The sequence below is a fragment of the Phyllostomus discolor genome, chromosome 3, assembly GCF_004126475.2.
Source record: "Phyllostomus discolor isolate MPI-MPIP mPhyDis1 chromosome 3, mPhyDis1.pri.v3, whole genome shotgun sequence".
Classification (NCBI taxonomy): Eukaryota; Metazoa; Chordata; class Mammalia; order Chiroptera; family Phyllostomidae; genus Phyllostomus; species Phyllostomus discolor.
In genome coordinates, this window is record NC_040905.2 from 99,083,177 (window position 1) to 99,104,533 (window position 21,357).

The 21,357-nt window shown below is 40.1% G+C and overlaps 1 protein-coding gene across 1 annotated transcript in view; it reads right to left on the minus strand.

Moving 5' to 3' along the window:
• Positions 1–21,222, minus strand: part of NIPSNAP2 (nipsnap homolog 2) — a 34,916-nt gene extending 13,694 nt beyond the window's left edge. The window contains exons 1-7 of the mRNA XM_028519298.2: positions 21,050–21,222; positions 11,443–11,582; positions 11,314–11,359; positions 5,773–5,867; positions 5,377–5,447; positions 4,371–4,511; positions 3,309–3,340 (exon numbers count right to left, since the gene is read on the minus strand). Coding sequence (XP_028375099.1) covers positions 3,309–3,340; positions 4,371–4,511; positions 5,377–5,447; positions 5,773–5,867; positions 11,314–11,359; positions 11,443–11,582; positions 21,050–21,141 — 617 coding nt within the window. The 5' untranslated portion in view covers positions 21,142–21,222. The remainder of the gene's footprint in view (positions 1–3,308; positions 3,341–4,370; positions 4,512–5,376; positions 5,448–5,772; positions 5,868–11,313; positions 11,360–11,442; positions 11,583–21,049) is intronic.
• Between the last annotated feature and the right edge of the window lie 135 nt (positions 21,223–21,357).

Below are 21,357 nucleotides of genomic sequence, written 5' to 3' on the forward strand. Positions count from 1 at the left end.
TTACTCATGACCAGGACCTGCCGGCCTTTGCAGACAGCCGCAGACCTGAAACTGGAGCGTTGCTGGGCAGTGTGACTGCTCTGACACGGGCATGGCAGTGATGTGTCGGGGGCCCAGAGGCCGGAGCACGTGTGCTGGGGACCTATTCCAGCCTCGACTGTATGTGTTACATTAATTGATTTCCTCACTTTGAGTCATCCTTGGATTCATGAATAAATTCTCTTTGGTGAGGTATGTCATTAGCATCTTTACCAAGGCATTTCTTACATATCATAAAATTCACCTAAGTGGGCAATTCCATGCTTTTAAAGTAAACTTACAGGCTTGTGCAGCCATCACAATCTAACTGTGCTAAAAGATCCCTTGTGCCCACCTGCAATCTTTCTGTTCCCACCCCCAGCCCTAGGCAACCACTAATCTTTCTGTGTCTAGATCTGCTTTTCTGGACATTTCATACCAATGGAATCACAGACTCTGCTCTCCTTTGTACTGGACTCTTTCATATTGCATATTTTTGAGGTTCATCTACATTTGTGGCATGTATCAGTAGTTCATTCCTTTTTATTGAATAGTATTCAATTATATACATATACCATATTTCTTTATTTTTTTGCTGATGAGTGTTTAGCTTGTTTCTATTTTTTGGCTATTATGAAAAATGCTATCTATGATCACTGTGTGTAAGTTTGTATGGATATATTCTTGATTTCTTAGGTATTTACCTAGGAACGCATAGTGGTGCCCTGGGTCCTATGGTAACTCCATGTTCAATATTTTGAGGAACTGCCAGACTATTTTCCAAAGTGGTTGTACCATTTTATTTTTCTCACCAGTAACTTATGAGGCTCCCAATTTATCCACAACTTTACCAATCCGGTATTATCTGCCTTTTTACTTACAGCCATCCTACTGGGTGTGAAGGTGTATCTCACTGTTTCACTTTGCATTTCCATAACAACTAATGGTGCTTAGCACCTTTTCATGTGCTTATTAGGCATTCACATATTTCCTTTGGTAAAATGGTTATTCAAATCCTTTGCCCATTTAAAATATTTTTTTAAATTTATCGTTTTCCTTATTTACTTTTATTATGGTAAAAAACACATACATTAAATTTACCTCAATGGTTTTCAACTGTATAGTTCAGTTGCACCAAATCTATTCACCGTGTTGTGCAACAGATCACCAAAACCTTTTCATTTGATAAAATCAAAACTTTATACCCACTAAACACAGTACCCCTCCTCCCAGTCCCTGGAACCACATTTTCATTTTCTGTGATTTTGAGTACTTTAGATACTTTGTATTAGTGGAATCATACCGTGTTTGTCCTTTGTAACGGGCTTATTTCATTTAGCTTAATGTCATCAGGATTTATCCCTATTGTAGAACATGGCAGGATTTCCTTTTGAAAGGCTTCATAATACTCAACTGTATGTATATACAGCATTTCCTTTATCCCTTCATCTGTCAATGGATATTTGGGTTCTCTTCCCCTTTTAGCTACTGTGAATAGTACTGCATTGAACATGGGTGTGCAAATGTCTTTTTCAGATGCTGCTTTGAATTCTTTTGTATACTCAGTACTGGGATCATTGGATCATATGATAATTCTCTTTTTAATATCTGAAGAACTTATGTACTGTTTTCTGTCATGGCTGCACCATTTTAATTCCTATGAACAGTGCACAAGGTTTCTAACTCTCGGGAACTTTGCCAATACTTATTATTTTCTGTTCTTTTAATAATAGTCATCTTAGAGTACACTATATTTCATAGTGGTTTTGATTTGCATTTCTCTTATGATTAGTGACGTTGAGCATCTTTTCATATACTTTTTGGCTACATGTATATCTTTGGAGAATTACCTACTCAAGTTCCTTGCCCATTTTTTAAATGGGGTTGTCTTATTGAGTTGAAGGATATTTTTATATCTTCTGCACACAAGTCCTTTATGAGATATATGATTTGCAAAATTTTCTCCAATCTGTGACTTGTCCTTTAATTTTTAAAATGATATCCTTTTAACTACAAAGGTTTTAAATCCTGATGAATTGTATTTTATCAATTTTTTTCTTTTGTGGATTGTGATTTTGGTGTTATCTAAGAACTCATTGCCTAATCCTAGATCACAAAGAACTTCTCCTATGGTTTTCTCAGAAAGTTTATATTTAGGTCTATAATTCATTTTTGATTAATTTTTATATATAAAGTAAGGTAGGAGTCTAAATTCATCATTTTGCTAAGATATCCAGTTGTCTTAGCATCTTTTGTTGAAAAGACTATTTGTCCCCATTGGACTGCATTTATCAAAAACTAATTATTAATATCTGTGAGTGTTTATTTCTGGACATTCAATTATATTCCAGTGATCTGTCCACCGGTCCTTATGTGAGTACCATATTGTCCTGATTGCTCTAGCTCTGTGTCAGTTTTGAAACAGAGAAGTGTGAGTCCTCCAACTTTGTGCTTCTTTTTCAAGGTTGTTTTTACCTATTTTGGGTCCTTTGCATTTCCAAAGCCTGCTGGGAGATTTTGATCAAGACTGTGTTGAATTTATAGATCAGTTTGAGGAAAAAACTGGTATTCTACTAGTTAAACAAAGAAGAAAAAAGTAGCAATCCTATCATCTTGGTGCTTTGTTTATGTGACAAAAAGCAACATTTCAGAAAAGATAATGTCCAAACAGAATATAAAATAAACTCATGCAACATTGGGGTTTTGTTTGGGAAAGTAAAAAGGAGTCCTTATGTCTTAGAGAGATACACTAAAATATTTATGGACAAAATGGTATGTTGTCTGGGATTTACTTCCCAATAATCTGGGCTGGGGGAGTTAGACCTAAGCAAGATTGGCCATGTGTCGATAATTACTGAAGCTAAGTAATGGGTATGGAAGGGGGGATCTGTGGTATTATTCTTTCTAGTTTGTGTATATTTGAAAAATTTCACAATAAAAATGTCAAACAATACACATCAAATCACAGCATTATCCCTGGAATTTATTACTAAAATTAACACGATGGCCTCAGATAATCTATTAATAAGACTTACAGTCCCAGCTGGTGTGGCTCAGTGGATTGAGCGCTGGCCTGCAAACCAAAGGGTTACTGGTTTGATTCCCAGTCAGGGCACATGCCTGGGTTGCGGGCCACGTCCCCGGTGGGGGACATGTTAGAGGCAAACACACATTGGTGTTTCCCTCCCTCTATTTCTCCCTCCCTCCCTCCACCTCTCTCTAAAAACAAATAAATAAAATCTTTAAAAACAAAAAAGACTTACAAACTCACCATCTAGTAATATACTCACCAGTAATTGCCCCATTCAATCATAGTTCCTGGCTGAAAAGAGATTTGGATTTTGGTTTGTTAGTTTTTTTGTGAAGAGATATGGAAATGTAAACAATAACAAATGATAAAACTAACTAAAAAATTAACATTTAATAATGTGAGGTGTAACAAATAAAAATGTACAAAATAACATTATTCACTGTGTTCATACCTATCCTCTGGTGGAAATAATGTTCTATGGTTTCATATAATAAGACAACATACAGTGTGGGGTAATAGTAGGTTTACAGTAATGAGTACACGAAACCCAGTATTGATTTGTGCATTATTATTTTTTAATTATTGTATTATTTTCCATAGGAACAACTGTAAACCTACTTTTGCCCTATCTTAAGTCAGCCAGTTATCAACGGTTATCACAACCATAGTTAGGCCCATCCTCCAGATGCACTTAAGTATTAAACTGCTGGCACCCATTCAGACTTTATTGTGACTTTTTAAAAAATTCAATTTAAGTAAACTTAGTAAGGATATCACTTTATTTTTTCCAGTAGAATGGTGACTGTTAGACCCCGAGATCGACCGATATGTATTCCTTTGAGCAATGTTGCTATCTGTGCCTTTCTTGCTAGTAGTGACTCAGTGGGCAAATATCTAGAAAGTCTTACAAAACATTATTTATTCCTTTTAATCTTATAGTGGTGTACAATTTATTCAACAGCCACATGCTTATTAGTTGTTCTATTTCAATTACAATAAATGCTATATATTGTACCTCGTCCTGCATCTGAGGTCTTTCCTTTTAAAAATAGAATTGCTACATATACCAAATAATAACTTTTATGTTTAAAATTATAAAGACAAAAGAGTCTAGCAGAAGAGAAGGGATGAGAAATTAAGAAGAAGAGTTTTTTTAAAAGGTAGTAAGAGAAGGACTAGACAGGCGAGAAAACCAGCCAATCAAAATACACTGCCAAACACATCACAGAATGTACATTCAACTGTTTCTGGTCAGCATTAAGGGTACTCATGCTTCTTTGCAGAAGAATGAGGGACAGTTAACTCATATTTCAGTACTTACTCGAAGCTGGTAAGATCTGAGTTCATATATATTAGGTCCTGGCCGTGGAACAGGCTCATTCCAGAAACTGAATTCTAATAGCAGCTGATTCTTCCTAGAGAGAAGCATGTTGCTTCTTGCCTTCCGGAATTCCAAAAATTCCTTTGAGTGAAAAAAGGGTGCTCATGAACTCTTCTCGTATTTACATATTAGCCTACGTTAGTAACAGTTATGTTCCTCCTATAATAGAACACTGTTATAAATAGTGTCTCAGTTGTCCCTATCAGTATTCCCTTTCACCAGCAAGTGTCCAGGTTCAGGAGACAAGCTACATGGTCATCCTAGTTATTTAAATGACAACATAAACAAATGTAATCACTCACATTCTAGGTTCTCCTGATAGTGTTGGACAGAAGCATAATAGAGGTGACATGGAGACTACAAAAATGTCAAATAATCCAGGAGCACCTGAGATCTTGCTTCCTGTCATGTCATCAGTTTTGCTCAGATAAACTACTAAAAGTTCAAAAACAAAGACACAAAAAACTTCAAAGAATCCAAAAGCCATTTTTGTTTGGACTAGGAAGCTATACAAAAGGTTTTCTTTCCTAATAACGTGTAGCTGTTAAAATTCTCTCCACTAACATGAGACTATTAGTGAAGGGAGGGACAGGATAGCAAAGTCAGCTCAAGGTCAAGCATATGTGGTTGGACACTCCCGAAGCAGACGTGTGTTAGCTAACCCAGGCTGATTCTGTCTACCATGCTGACTTACTGGTTTCAAAGATCCAGCTTATCATTTTCTAAGTACAACTGACTTTCACAATAAGAACTGTTATTTTAATAGTATTACCATGGGTTACTTCATGTTTGAATACATCTTCAGAGTGTCCAAATAATAAAATTTATATTACAGAAAGTAGTTTACCAATGGTAAAAAAACTGATGACAGAAGAGTTATTTAATTCTGTACTAGCATCTACTATATTATTAATGTAAACAAGTAGACAGTTTTCAAAATTATTACCTGATTTTCTCTGAGTTTACTCATGACCTCCGTGAGGGCAGGATAGCCTCCTTCATACCTCCAGAGGTGGACTGGAATATATTTTAAAAGATAACACACATTTAGCGTTTCATGATACTCCTGCCTTGAAAATATTCTAGATATGCATAGTATTAACATGGTACAAATCTGTAATGTGCCACAGGTTGGCCTATGAGTTACACTATAAAGTTACAATAATAGATTTAAACAATGAAACAATAAAAAAATGCCTGCAATGAATTACTGGAGAAATGATTTTAACTATACAACCAGACCGAAACTTGGAAAGCTTTGATTACTAAAAATAAGCACTAAATTAAATATTATTTAAAGGCTTAAGGAACAGTGTGTATCCCAAAGACTTCTACTTCCTACCAGCTTGATCCTGCTCGCCATACCACGTGTTCCAAGTCCCCACCAAAGTGCAAGGGTAATGTTTGTCTTCGTGGATCTTCAGCAACACCTCTTGACTTAAAGAGAAGAAATAGCAACACTAATTAAACAACCAACAAAAATTCACCAGGTGTACAACACGTGATCAGTAACAGGAAAAAGGCCATCTACCCCATGTTCTGACAACTGACCTCAGAATATATTTATGATAAAACCACATGCAAAATTAACCTTTTACCCGAACTCTGTTCTATTGGTATCTCACTTATCAGAAGCTTAGGCTTCTGATACCTCGAGATGTATCTAGAACATTGGACAGCAACTCAAGAATAGTGATAAAAATGATAAAGAAGAGCCAAAGGTTCCAAGATTCCAGGAATGATGAGTCTTCTATTTGCCATTCCAGAAACTATTTGAGAATGGTGACGTTTATAAAAGCTAAGTTTTGCTGATTTAAAAGATAGGAAAAACAAGGGAAATGGGAATAGAGAACAATGGAAAAAATAAGAAAGGGAAGAAAGTAATGTTCAAGGTGAGGAGACAATGGAAGTGGCACAATCAGGCAGAGGTAACGGGGCAGAGAAAAGCTGGCCTTAAGTAAGGAGGAAGAAGACACAGGTAGAACACAGCGCAACTCCGACAGTTCCAAAGGGCATGAACGTGATAGAAGAATCCAATGAAAGATACAGCATAAAGCAATAATTAGGTTCGACTGAATTCAAGTGAGGGGATTTGAGAGGTAGCACACAATTACATATCGGACACACCACCCATTTGGTGACCACCGATCGTACAGCGGCAAAGGCAAGGCCCTGACAGGCAGGGCACGGTATTAACTGAACAGAGGTATCGGAGCTTGGTTATATGGAAACCTTTCTATAGCACAGATTCTAATGTACAGGGAAAGGCAAGGGAAAGAGACATAGCTATGCCATGCCAAGAGAAAAGCTAAAGCCGGTATACTTTTTGAATAGAAAAATTATGATGAAAAAGTACAATATAGATTCAACAATAGATGCAAAAAGACATCAAGAAATGGAACCTGTTCAAGTTGTTTGCTGATGCTGAGCAATATGAAACCAGCAATCACCACTAGAGGCTGGGGTACTTGGAATGGGTGTGTTTTAACTGTTAACAGAGGAGAGGTCAGAATGGTCTTATGTCTAACTAAAAACCCATAAAAGCAAATGCTATCCTTCAAAAAATACACATGGTGTGGTCTTATACTGGCTCATACAGACTTACGTTCGGAACTAAGAGGAGATTAGTGGAAATTGGGGTTGGGGAAAGACCATTAGGGAAAAGGGATTAGGCCTCCTTTTTGTCATATGACACGAGCAAGAAGTAAACAGCCCTGAACTGGAGCCGATGTGGAAGAAGGAAACCTGTACTAATGACCCAGGTGGGGTCCACGAAGGGGCTGAGGACTGACATGGGCGCAGGTTTTCAATACAAAATCATATATGGGTTTGCAGCCAATCCTCTTTGTTGAAAGCCCTAAACCTGCTCTTGGAAGCCCTGGCTTTACCTGACTGGAGGTTCAAAGGCAGGCAATATCTGTGCCCAGGACCGGGTGGGTTGGGAAGAACCTCATTATTGGGGCCCTGACAAACCAGGCAGGAGTTAAGTATTGACATTGCTGAGAACAAGGAGTTGCTGAAGTTTCAGAGAAAAGAAAAAAAACATCATGAAGGAGAAAAAAGAACTCAAGCAGATCAACTTGATAAACTTTTGGGACTGCAGGCTGGGGCGGAAATACAGGTACAGCTACGAGTCCAGGAAGGAGTCAGAAAGAAGGCTCCTTGGAAACAGGGCTCAGCGGGCTGGGAAAGGGAGATGGATAAGACGACGAGCAAAGAGAACCAAAATACGTGTTAGATGAAGAATGGAGAGCCCTTAGTGACTAATCATGAACACGTAGGAAAGGGTTAAATAAAACCTCTGTGAGTGACACACACAGGGATGTTGAAAGCAAGGTAATCCTACCTGCTGAGTCTGAAGGAAGAGCAAGACATCCAACAGGAATATGAACAGATGTATCTGAGACAGGAGATGAAGTAATAAAAACAGGACAGGAGAGATAACCCAAGGAAACATCAGCATAGAGAGATAATTTTGTTTTATGAGAAAAGATTTAGAAATTAGTATCTGCTTTATTTTAGGGCAATTTTTTAAATAAAGAAAACTGTGCCATGGTAAGAAATTCTATACTAATGTTTTATTTCATAAGCCATGTACAAAAATAAGACTTTTGCTTCTGAAAATTATACTGATTATGATGACAGAATCATTTGTTTTCTCATGAAAGTAGCAGATATTAAAGGTAAAAAATGCTTTTTAATTACAATTGCTCAAAATTGACCATTAAAATACTATTTCTATTAATTTAATTAAGAAATGACATAGGACTTCCAGGCAAGATGGCAGTGTAGGCAGACACAGATCACCTCTTTGCACAACACATCAAAATTACAACTAAAATACAGAACAACCATCACTCGGAACCATCAGAAATTGAGTTAAATGGATGTCTGATAACTATGGAATTGTTGTCAGAAACCACATCCATCCAGACTGGTAGGAGGGGTGTAGATGCGGAATGGGCTTGTCCCATATCCATGCATGGTGGATAAAATTCGGGAAGGATATCTCAGGAGTGAGGATGCCTACCCCCACAGTAGACTCCCCCATCCCAGGGTTCCAGTGTCAGGAAGGTAAGTCCCCACAACTTCTGGCCACAAAAACCAGAGGGGATTGAGTCTGTGGAAGAAACTGGTGGAGCCCCAAGCAGTTCCTCTTAAAGAACCCACACTAACCTACTCAGAATCACTCCATCTGAGCTCTGGCACTGAGGTGGCAGTTTGGAACACACCAGTGGCATAAATGGAGGAACTGAAGTGTATGGCATCAAGGCAAGCAGAGGACATTGTCCCTTTTCTAAACCCAACAGAGCCAGCAAGCTGGTGCCATAACTGAGAATCCATCAACCTGGTTAACACTGTTTGACCACCCTTGGAGATCCCCAGAGACTCTAACCCACCCAAGGTATGGGCCTACAAAAGCTGCTTTTCCATATGAATGGCCGGTCTTTGCTCATGCTTCACTACTTCCTAAACCCTATCAAACAAACAAAGAGTGACCTCAGTGAGCCCCAGGGACAGCACTAGCAGTAGCCAGCCCACATTCACAGCTTGGCTTCCCCTGGGAATCTCCCAGACCAGCACAAGTGGCAGCCATCTAAGACTAATTTATACTTCAGGCAAGGTGGCCCTGGGCAAAACATAGGGGGGGACTGACCCTGACCTGTACCACCTGGGAAACCCCAGGGCCACTGCACCCATTGGACAGCTACAGACCATGCCAGAGCACCACCACCCTGCCCCTGCACAGCTGATCCTTCATGGAGGGCAGAGATTAGTGGTCAGTGGTCACAGCCAGTCCTTGCAGCTGACTGGCCTGGGTAAATCCCTCCCACTGATCTGCCAACAGCAACCAAGACTCAACTACAAGATGAGGGTGTACTCAGTCCACACAAAGGATGCACCTCGAGTACCCAGCTTGGGTGATAGGGGAGGCTGTGCCACTGGACCCTATAGTACACCTAGTACATTAGGGCACACTACCGAGACAGGGAGTCAAAGCAGCTCTAATACACAGAAACAAACACAGGGAGGCAGCCAAAATGAGGAGACAAAGAAACATGGTCCAAATGAAAGAACAGATCAAAATTCCAGAAAAAGAGCTAAACGAAATGGAGATAAGCAATCTATCAGATGCAGAGTTCAAAATACTAGTTATAAGAATGCTCAAGGAACTTAGTGAGGACCTTGACAGCATAAAAAAGATCCAGTCAGAAATGAATGATATACTATTTGAAATAAACAGTTTACAGGGAAACAACAGTAAAGTGGATGAAGCTGAGAATCAAATCAATGATTTGGAACATAAGGGAAAAAAAAAACAACCAATCAGAACAACAAGAAGAAAAAAGAATCCAAAAAAAATGAGGACAGTATATGCAGCCTCTGGAGCAAAACTTCAAGAGGTCCAACATTTGTATCATAGGGGTAGCAGAAAAAGAGAAAGAGCAAGTAATTGGAAATCTATCTGAAAAAAATTGTGAAAGAAAACGTCCCTAATTTGTTGAAGGAAATAGACATACAAGTCCAGGAAGCATAGAGTCCCAAATAAGATGGATGCAAAGAGGCCTACTCCAAGACACATAATTAAAATGCCAAAGGTTAAAGATAAAGAGACAATATTAAAAGCAACAAGAGGAAAGCAGTTAGTTACCTACAGGGGAGTTCCCATAAGACTGTCAGCTGATTTCTTTAAAGAAACTTTGCTGGCCAGAAATACTCGAACTCATGAAAAGTAGGGGCCTATAGCCAAGATTGCTTTACCCAGCAAAGCTATCATTTAGAATCGAAGAGCAGGTAAAGAGCTTCCCAGACAAAAACTAAAGGAATTCATCACCAAACCATTATTATATGAAATGGTAAAGGGACTTATTTAAGAAAAAGAAGATCACAACTAGGAATACTACGATGGCAAAAATACGTATCTGTCAACAATGGAATCTAAAAAACAACCTAAGCAAACAAGAACAGAGACAGAATCATGGATAGGGAGAGAGTTTTGATGGTTGCTGAATGGGATGGGATGTAGGGGAATGGGTGAAGAAGTAAGGGGAGTAAGAAGTACAAATAGGTAGTTACAGAATAGCCATGGGATGGTAAGTACAGCATAGGAAATGGAGTAGCTAAAGAACTTATACCCATGACCATGGACATGAACAATGGTGTGGACATTGCTTGAGGAAGGGTGGGGGGGTGCTGGGTGGAAGGGGGCAAAGGGAGGAAAAATCAGGACAACTGTATTAGCATAATCAATAAATTAAATTAAAAAAAGAACTGATGTAATTTTCTCTTTAGTCTAAAAGTTTATAAATTCTATAGGAGCATATAGAACTCAGATCATGAGAATAGAGCTCAAATAATGAGAATCTGCTGAAGGAACTTGAATTCTGGCAAATGGAAGATTTGGGAAGAAATGGCAACTACATTCTAATACACACAGGACTTTCATGTGGTAGTTTTACTTAGAAGTAAAACTGGAAACAATGGAGGTCATAAGGACATGAGTTCTAATTCCTAACCATCATAGCTGTCCAGAGATGATGGGATGTATGAATGTATTTAAGCACAAGCAGTCAGGAAGGTTTGCAGAAGAACATAAGCACTGGATGAGCTGATGGACTATACAGCTTTGCAAGGGTCCTTCTAACCTTAAGAGACTGGTAACATTCTAAGGTTTGATAGCTTATGTGATAATGTAGTGTATGAGTGACTAAAATCTAAATCCCTCTGGTAATCCCATATAGAGCTCAACTTAAGGGTCTCTGAACATTTAGCTTTAAGAAAATGAAACAAAGATTTCATTCTGCTATCAAGTGTTAGCTGAACCAACAAGTTATTAAAATCATTATTTTTCCCCAAGTAAAGGATAGTTTGGTATACATACCAAATTTTGTTGTATGCTTCTAGGCATTCCGGTTTAACATTGTGAACTGAAACAAAAGAAAATTCAACAATGAACTTATGAACAAAGGGGAAAAAAGTCAAATAGGAAGACAGCAGACCCATCACTCACACTGTAATTTGTATAGGCTGCTTGTTTCTTTTTTGGCTAGGAGATTGGAGTGAGCATCTTTTCTTGGATCAACTTTCCGGACAAATAAGGATTTCAACCAGCTGTCTTCTCGAAGTCTGTTACTGGAAGATGTCAACCTCCTACGGAGTAACAAACAAAAAATGTGAGTTTCATCAGAAGTACAAAAATGTTAGTGTCCTCAGGTAGTATCACATAATACACTGTTTTCATAAATCCATCATCCATTCAGCAAACGTGCCTTGGGCACCTGCTCTAAGCACTTCACTAGAACCCGGGCTACCACCAAAGGTCTGCTTTCCATTATGCACACTCTGAACAGCAGGAATAAAGTATTAAGAAGTAACTTGTCACTCTCCTAACACAGTTCTCATGCTTATCTGCAATTTCCACTATGTATTTTTCCCTCTTGCAAAGCAATTTTTGATCTAGAAAAAATAAACATGAAAACCTAGAGTAGTCAAATTCACAGAGGAAAAAAAGTAAGGTGGTTGTCAGGGGCTGAGGGGAGAATGGGTAGAGAATTTCAGTTTGGGAAGGTGAAAGAGTTCTGGAGATGGCTGCACAATAATGTGAATGCATAATGCCACCACTGAACTATATGTTTAAAAATGATCAAAATTGCAAATTTTATGTTACCTATATTTTCCAAGAATAAAAAAATGTGAAAATATACAGGACAATGAATTATTTAATTTTTAATTTTTATCCTTACCTGAGGACATTTTTTAAAAAGATTTATTTATTTTTAGAAAGAGGGGAAGGGAGGGAGAAAGAGAGGGAGAGAAACATTCATGCGTGGTTGCCTTTTGCACGTCCCCTACTGGGGACCTGGCCTGCAACCCAGGCATGTGACCTGACTGGGAATCGAACCAGTGACTCTTTGGTTCACAGGCTGGCACTCAGTCCACTGAGCCACATCAGTCAGGGCTTGAGGACACTCTTTTCATTGCTTCTTGAATATACAGGGAGAGAAACATTGATGTGAAAGAGAAGCATTGATCATTTGCACCCCATATGCACCTGGAGTAGGGATCACATGGTCCTAGACCAGAGATTGAAGCTGCAACCTAGGTATGTGTCTGAACAGGGAACCAAACCTGCAACCTTCTGGCTATGGGATAACACTCCAACCAAGCCCTCAATTAGCCTTAGAATCAAGATTAACTGTCACCTAGGAACAAGTATAAAGGACACATGGACAAAAACTAGGGGCAGGTGGAAATGGGAGGGAAATGGGGAGGTCTGGGTGGGTGAGCTGGTGTGGGAGTAAAAGATAGAAAATTGTATGTACTTGAACAATAATTAAAATTTAAAAAAAGATTAAATGTCACCAAAACCTAAAAATACAAACTTCACTAATACATAATTTGCTAATTTTCATCTTACAACAATTTCTACTATACATGCTGTCAGAAAGTGAGGATGTTTGATTGGAATAACAAACTATACTTTAACCATAAAATTTTTCTTTTTCTTTTTAATTAAACTTATTGGGGGAACACTGGTCAACACCATTACATAGTTTTCAGGTGTACAAGATTATAATTTGACATTTGTATACTCTATTGTGTGTTCACTGCATGAAGACTAGTTTCTTTCTGTCACCATATATTTGACCCCCTTTACTCTCTTCACCCTGCCTCCCATCCTGCTTCCCGTCTGGTCACAACCATTCATTTTGTTGTCTGTGTCTGTGAGTTTTATTTATTTATTTAGAGAGACAGAGAGGAAGAGAGAGAGAGAGAGAGAGAAACAACAATGTGAGACAAAAACATCGACTGGTTGTCTCCTGTATGCACCTCGATGAGGGATTGAACCTACAACCTAGATGTGTGTCCTGGCCAGGAATTGAACTAGCACCTTTTCTGTGTACTGTACAATGCTCTAACTAACTGAGCCACCCGGCCAGGGCTGTGAGTTTATTTTTAAGTGCATGTACTTCCACAGCTTGCAAGTGGAATTACCAATCTATGTAACTTGACTAGAGGGCAGTGCGACACTATCTATATCGAAATTAAAACTGTAAAACTATGGCCCAAATAATTGCACTTGCAGCTATGTTTAGATAAGTGCACAGAGTCAAATGCACAAAAACGTTCATAACTGCCTTGTTTCCAGTTTGTTCCTGGGACAGGAAATTTGGATGCCCATTAATGGGACTGGTGAAATGAATTAGGGAATATCCAAAATCAGAAAAGTAATCATTAAAAAGAATGATAGATCTACATGCATATATGTAAAAGAAATTATGGGAAAAAAGCAGGCACAGAATAGTACCATAAATACACACACAAAGTGAACTGCTAATAGTGATGATGGCTACCTTTTCCTTTTTTGGCTTTAAGAATATCTTTTAATTTAAAACTAACTCATGAGATATTATCACAAACAGCTAAGAACCAGATAAAAAGACCTTTCAATGATATAAGGTTACAAATACAGAAACATAAAACACAAATATAAAATTAACAATGTTTTATATAAATTATCAAGAAATATAAAAGTACTTTTTCAAATCCTTTAAAAATTACATAGCTGCAAGTGTACAGTAAACAAGCAAAATAAGTCAATACCAGTCATGCAATTTTTCTTATAAGCGCAAAGGAGAAAAATACATAATCTTACCATTCTTCTATTTTGCTTTTACCATGTTAAAATTTGATAGAATTAAGAACGTGTTAATGGTGGTATCTCTGAGAGAGGGACAGTTAAAAAAATTAAGTTTTTAAAACCTTTTTTTTTCAATAAAACAAACTTTTAAATAAAAAAAATAGCCCTGACCCGTGTGGCTCAGTTGGTTGGATGTCAGCCCTCAAAGCTAAAGCTTGCCAGTGTGATCCCTGGTTGGGGCCGCCTGGGCTGTGGATTCAGTCGCTGGTCAGGCACGTGCAAGAGGCAACTGATCAATGTTTCTCTGTCACATCAGTGCCTCTCTTCCTCTCTTTCTCTCTCCCTTCCCCTCTCTCTAAAAACAAATTTTAAAATGTTAAATAAATAACATATAAAAACTATTAGCCTTTTACTCCAAACCAAAACATACAGTATTTATTTCTGTTTTCAATTCACTGGTTGATTATACAAATAAACTCGTTCTGAAGAAGGCAATTCTTCAAATGAATTATGTTAAAATTTATTTCAATAAAAATAAAAACATTTTGTCAATTTGTTTTAAACACAACACATTTTAGGATATTTGCATTATATTATCAAGCAATATGTCAAGTATACAAAATTAATGATTTACAAAATATAAAGTTTTATGATTTTTTTAAGTTTTTTTTTATTTTAATCATTGTTCAAATACAGTTTTCTCCTTTTTACTCCCAATCCAGTCCCCCCTCCCATCCCTCCCCACTTCCCTCCCATTACCACCCTCCCCTTAGTTTATGACCATGTGTCCTTTAAGTTTGTTCCTGTGAACCCTTCCCACTGTCCCCTTAAATTCCCTCTACTCTCTTCTGTGGGCACTGTCAGCCTGGACTTTATTTCAGTGTCTTTGGTTATATTTTGCTTGTTTCTTTGTTTTGTTGTTTAGGTTCCTGTTAAAGGTGAGATCATATGGTATTTGTCTTTCACTGACTGGCTTGTTTCGCTTAGCATAATGTTTTCCAGCTCCATCCACGCTGTTGCAAAGGGTAGGAGCTCCTTCTTTCTTTCTGCTGCATAGAATTCCATTGTGTAAATGTACCATAGTTTTTTGATCCATTCATTTACTGATGGGCATCTTGGTTGCTTCCAGCATCTAGCTATTGTAAATTGTGCTGCTATGAACATTGGGATGCATAGGTTCTTTTGAATTGGTGTTTTAGTATTCTTAAGATAGAGTCCCAGCAGTGGAATTGCAGGGTCAAAAGGCAGATCCATTTTTAGTTTTCTGAAGAAGTTCCATACTGCTTTCCATAGTGGTTGTACCAGTCTGCAGTCCCACCAGCAGTGCACTAGGGATCCCTTTTCTCTACAACCTCTCCAACACTTGTTGTTTGTTGCTTTGTTTATGATGGCCATTCTGACTGGTGTGAAGTGGTATCTCATTGTGGTTTTAATTTGCATCTCTCTGATAGCTAGCGATATTGAACATCGTTTCATGTGTCTTTGGATTTTCTGTATGTCCTCCTTGGAGATGTGTCTGTTCAAGTCCTTTGCCCACTTTTTAATTGGATTCCTTGTCTTCTTAGAGTGCAGTCTTGTAAGTTCTTTATATATTTTGGAGATCAAACCCTTGTCTGAGGTATCATTGGCAAATATGTTTTCCCATACAGTTGGTTCTCTTTTAATTTTGATACTGTTTTCTTTAGCTGTGCAGAAGCTTTTAATTTTGATGAGGTCCCATTTGTTTATTCTTTCCTTTATGTCCCTTGCTCTAGGAGACAAGTCAGTAAAAAGTTTCTGCGTGAGATATCTGAGATTTTCCTACCTACGTTCTCCTCTAGGACTTTAATGGTGTCACATTTTATATTTAAGTCTTTTATCCACCTTGAATTTATTTTTGTATATGGTGTATAAAGTTTTATGATTAATGGGACTTTGTACAATTCTTGTTTTTTCTTTAATTTAGATTTTAAGTCCACTAAACAGAAATTGTGCTTAATTTTTCTTGGTTACATACATTGTAAGAACCTAGGAATAACAATTATGAACAATTAAGAGATTTCGCAGAAGTTTCAAAAAATATTAGCAGTAGGAAATTTCATTTGAAACATAAAATACTCATCACAGCAACTACTACTAACAGCTTTTACTGTATCCTTCCAGAAATGTATATACAAGCATACACATGTTGACATTTAATTTCTATGGCATTTAATATATTTTTTTTAAATCCTCACCTGAGGACATGCTTATTGATTTTAGAGGGGGGGGGGGAGAAACATTGATCAGTTGCCCCTTCCATGTGGCCCAACTTGGGACCCAATCCACAAGGTGGGCATGTGCCCTCACCAGGAATTGAACCCATGAACTTTCAGTTCACGGGACAATGCTCCAGCCAACAGAGCCACACTGGCCAGGGCAGCATTTAATACTTTATAAAATAAAAGAGCATAATAAACAATTATTGGCAGACTAAATCTGGAACAGAAAAAATCCCAAAGTAATTTATCTCCTCCTTCTCCTTAGAACTTAGGGGGATTAAAAGTTAATGTGTACATATTTCCTGTTAGGTACTGGACTAGGTAGTTTGTCTATGTCCTCTCATTTAGTTCTTAGTCCTCAGAACAATCTAGCAAAGTATGTAACAATGAACTTTAAAGATTGGCTCAGAGAGGTTAAATGACCTGAGCTAAAAGTGGCAAAATAAAAGTATAAACGTAGATCTATGAAGTTCAAAATATTTTTACTATTAAGGGATACCTCCCAAACACAAATCTCCCCAACTGAGCATTTGCTCCAGATTTTAATAATACCAAAGGGATATATTATAGAATGAGTAAAATGAAGTCAGATATAAATGTTTTGTAAACTAAAGGTATATCTGAGAAATGCTATCACAGGACACACGCAAGAACTGGAATGTTGTTTGCTCGTGAACTTGGGTAGCAACTGTCTGGACAAATGAAAAATAGGCTGGCCAGCATTATCCCCATCTGACTGTGAAGCTCTGAAATCTTTTGAGTGCCAGGTGACCACAGCTGCCTAATGTGCCTGGGTCCCCCAGCTGTCCAAACTGAATCATGGAAAGGGGTAGAAGCAGTGATGTCAAAAGCTGTCAGGGTGGTAAGATCCGGTTTCAGCTGGGGTTAATGATAGTGACAAACATCACCACCAGTTGTCTTTATAAGATCATATATATGCTGTGCAGCACTTCACAGAGGGTAGGGTAGGGAGCAGCACATTCTACAAAAGTCTACAGCTATAGCACTCTGAACCCACCCAGTCTCATCTGATCTCAGAAGCTAAGCAAGGTTGGGACTGGTTAGTACTTAGATGGGAGCACTAGATTTTAAATAGAACAAGCATCATGTGCCAGGCTCTGTGGATATAAAGATGAACCAGATGCCTAGCCTGTTCAGTCTCATGGGAAAAACCGACCTGTCAACAGCCAGAGTGGTCATGGACAGATACTGTAGGCTTATTCTCACACTCACACACACACACACACACACACACACACACACCCCAGGAGCTCAAGGGAATGAAACATTAGCTTGGCTAGTGAGGAGCAAGAGGGACTCCAAGTGGAGACATTCTGGCTCTGTCTTGGAGAACAAGACAGGTGATAATTCCAAAAGGAACAACATGTCCAGGGGCATGGACTCATGAAACTGTATGGCATGTGTCTGGAACAGCAAAGAGTTCAGTAAGGCAGAACAGGGTACAGGAGGGTGGCAACTGAGATAGGAGTAGGGCAAGGGGACAAGGTGGTTAGGCTCTTATGCACCACGCATGTCCGTCAGCTGAATGCTACTCTGTACGTGGTGTGATGCTAGCAAGTTTTCAAAAAAAATTCTAGGTGTAAAAAGCAGCCTGGGTGGTATTATGGCAGATGGACTAGAGCAATAAGGCAGAGAGCATGTTTCTGAGAGTTGAGCTAGGGGAGTGGCAATAGAGAAGGCAGATTGAAAATGCGCTGGAGGTAATGGGAGGGAGCAGGAGGAGATGGGCTTGGAGAAGACCTTCTGGTTTCTGGCCTGAGCCACTAATTGGGAGATGTTCCTTAACTGGGGACAGAAAACCCAGGAGAAGCAAGCAGGCTCTGTAGGAGGAAGATGAGTTAAATTCTGCACATATAAGCATCTTAAACACTAGTTGGGCAATAGTGCAATATGTACTAAGTAGCTGGAACTCTGGGCCTGGCACTGAGCAGAGCTGAGGAAGAAGTGCTGGTAAATAAGTGTTCTAGGAAGACTTCCTCCTTTCCCTTTGAAATCACTCCTGCAGATCACCCATAATACCCCTGTTGGCAAATAGTTTTCTTCTGTCACTTTAACCTTTTAGCAGCATCTAGCACAGGTGACCCATTCCTCCTTTAAATACCTCCTCCTGGTCACTGTCATATAACAATGACCTCACTGGCTGCCCCTTCTGTCTCCCTTGCCAGCCTCTTTTTCCTATCCAGCCTATAAATGTTGACACATCCCATGGTCTGTTTCTCAGCCCTTTCTCTATTCACAATCTCTCCAGCAATCTCATTGATTCCTACGGTTTAAAAAAAAGTTTTATTATAAAAACTTCCAATTGAATGCAAAACAGTATACTGAAACCCACACATCTATCAATATTTAGCATTCCTATATGCTGACAACTCCCGAAGATTTTCTGTAGCCGACATCTCCTTTGTAGAGTTATGTGGGTTAAGCAGGCCAGCTGCTTCCTTGGCCTTTTCATCTGAGTAGTTCACATCCATCTCAAACTTTGCCAGGTCCAAAACTGCGCCTCACCCCACACCTGTTGCTCCTTCTCTAGACTATTAGCAAGATGGCGAGGATCCTGCGTGCCTTATTCACTGTTTCCAATAGCACCCAGCATATGGTGGGCACTCATATGCCTATATGACAAATTACTCTCAGTAAATGGCATAAGCTTCCACCCAGTTTGTCATCACCCTTGATTCTGTCCCCTTTCTAAAGTCAGATCAACCTTTGAAAACTGAAGATCTGATCATGTCATGCTAGAAGTTATACTTCAAATGTTTTCCACAGTTCCCAGAATAAAATCCAAACTCTCTAAGAGACAATTTGCAAGGCCTGGGATTATTTGGTCCCTGCTCCTTGTCACCTGTCCTCTAGCCAGTCTTCCCTTCACCCCTGTGCTCCAGCCTCCTAGACTTTCCTGGGGTTTTTCAGCATGTACGGCTCCTTCCCACTCAGGACTTTCACGTGCACTGACCCTCCTGGTCTCAGCTTAAAGTCATCTTCTTGGAGAGGCCTTCTGTGATCTCAAGGGGTAGGTTCCCCGATCTTCTCTCATAGCACCTACCTCAATCTGTATGTCTATATGGGTTTTTACTTTGGCCATGGCTTCCTGAGGATAGTGACTAAGGCTATTATGCTCAGTTTCATAGAGCTTCAAAGGCATCATATACATACAATATCTGACAGACTCAGATAAATAACTGGGTCTAGACTGAGTCCTACAGAATACCTACAGTTAAGGCAGACTAGAGCCCAGGAAGGAATAGTCAAAAGGTACAGGGGATCTGAGAGAGCAATCAAAGAGTCAATAAGCTGGATAGAGATAAGGACTCCAAGGTTAAGAGCATTTGGTCCCAGCAGGAAGTGAGGGTACTGGGCATACCCATGTCACATTCTTCAGTTTCCTAGCTTTGTGACCCTGGGCATTGTAGGTAAACATGTTGAGTGAATACCTTCAGTCTCAGCTGAAAGAAGAAAACATGAAGTTCATGGGCTCATATCACCTGTGTGAAAAAAGTAAGATGACACACAGGAGATGCTCAATAACAGAATAAAAATAAAAGGATGTTGATTTGTTAGTCAATTTAGAAACAGAAACACTGAATTTGGAAATACAAGTTGACCATCAGTCCTAGGAGGGGTGCTGGGCCTGAAGCCTGACAAACTGGGACTCAGGCTAGAAAAAGCCTTTTCTAGCTATGCATCTCATAACTTTTGAGGTTCCATTTGATATCTAAAATGCAGATCCTATTACTTAAGATTACTACTAGGAGTTATTATTTTTTTCTAGGATTTAATTAAATAAGTCGTATTTCATAAAGCTCCCCAGCCCATAGTAAGAGTTTAACAAACAACAGGTAGTTTCTTTGCTTTTTCATTTTTAGGTGCCAACTGTATTTTCTAGAGGCTCATTATTTAATTAAAAACAAACAAAAAGATAGCATTTAAACTACCCAATGTGAAGAAAACGAGAACGCAAACCTACGTACAAGTTATAACAGCACAGGCTTTGGGGGTTTGGTTTGCTTTCTGAATGTGAAAAATGGGACATGACTATGTCAAAGTGATGGATTCAGAAAACCGAACATAATCTGAAGTTAGAAGAAAAGTTAAAACATGAACCCAACGCCTACCTATTGCTGATAATTGTAAATACTTTTTGATCCACTACTTACTTTTATATGTAAGTCAAAGACTGTTCCTAGTAGTGAGAACTCCTTACTCCCGCCCCTTCAATGGGGCTCACCCGGGAAGATGTGTTATTTCTTCCCTCACAACCACCTAAGAGGTAAATTGTACCTCTACTGATAATTGCAGATGCAGACACAGAGGCTCTGCCCGGGCACGCAGCCTTGTCAGGATGCCCGGCGGGAACCCGGCAGGCCGACAGCAGGGCCTGCGGCCCCAGTCGCACGCGCACCGCTCGGCCACCTCTCCAGGTCGCGCAGGGTGAAGGTCCTGCAGGCCCCGCAGGCACAGCAGGCGTACTTGGCCTTGGTGCCGAACACAGTCCCCGCCGTGACCTTGAGCCTGGGGAGAAGGTGCTTGGACCCCGCCGAGGCGAGGCGTCGGTCCACCTCGAGGCCACCGCTGACCGTGGCCTCGGCCCTCGGTGCCCCGCAGACCCGCCGCCCTGCCCCGTGGGAGCGAGGCCAGGCTGGGGCGGAGATCCACGCCAGGGACCCCGTGCCCTCCGCCCCGTAGCGGCCCCTCCCCGAAAGGGCGGCGCTGCTCACCGGAGCCCAGGCAGGAGGCTGCAGGGGGCCGCATGCTGTAGGAGGCCGCCGGCCGAGGCCGCTCCGCGGGTGTGCAGCACTCGCACCGCCATGTTGCTCCGGAGCCTGGGCTCCCACCGTCTGGACCGGCGCTGACGGCGCCGCCTCCGCGACCCCTCCCTCGGCTGTGCCCGCTGAGGCCGGGGCGGGGCGGGGCGGGGCGCACGGCCGCTGCAGCGAGGGGCACGGCCACCAGGGGGAGCAGGGAGGGCCGCCACGGGGAGCAGGGAGCTGGAGGGAAGACCCTGCACAGGGCACCAGGGAGCTGC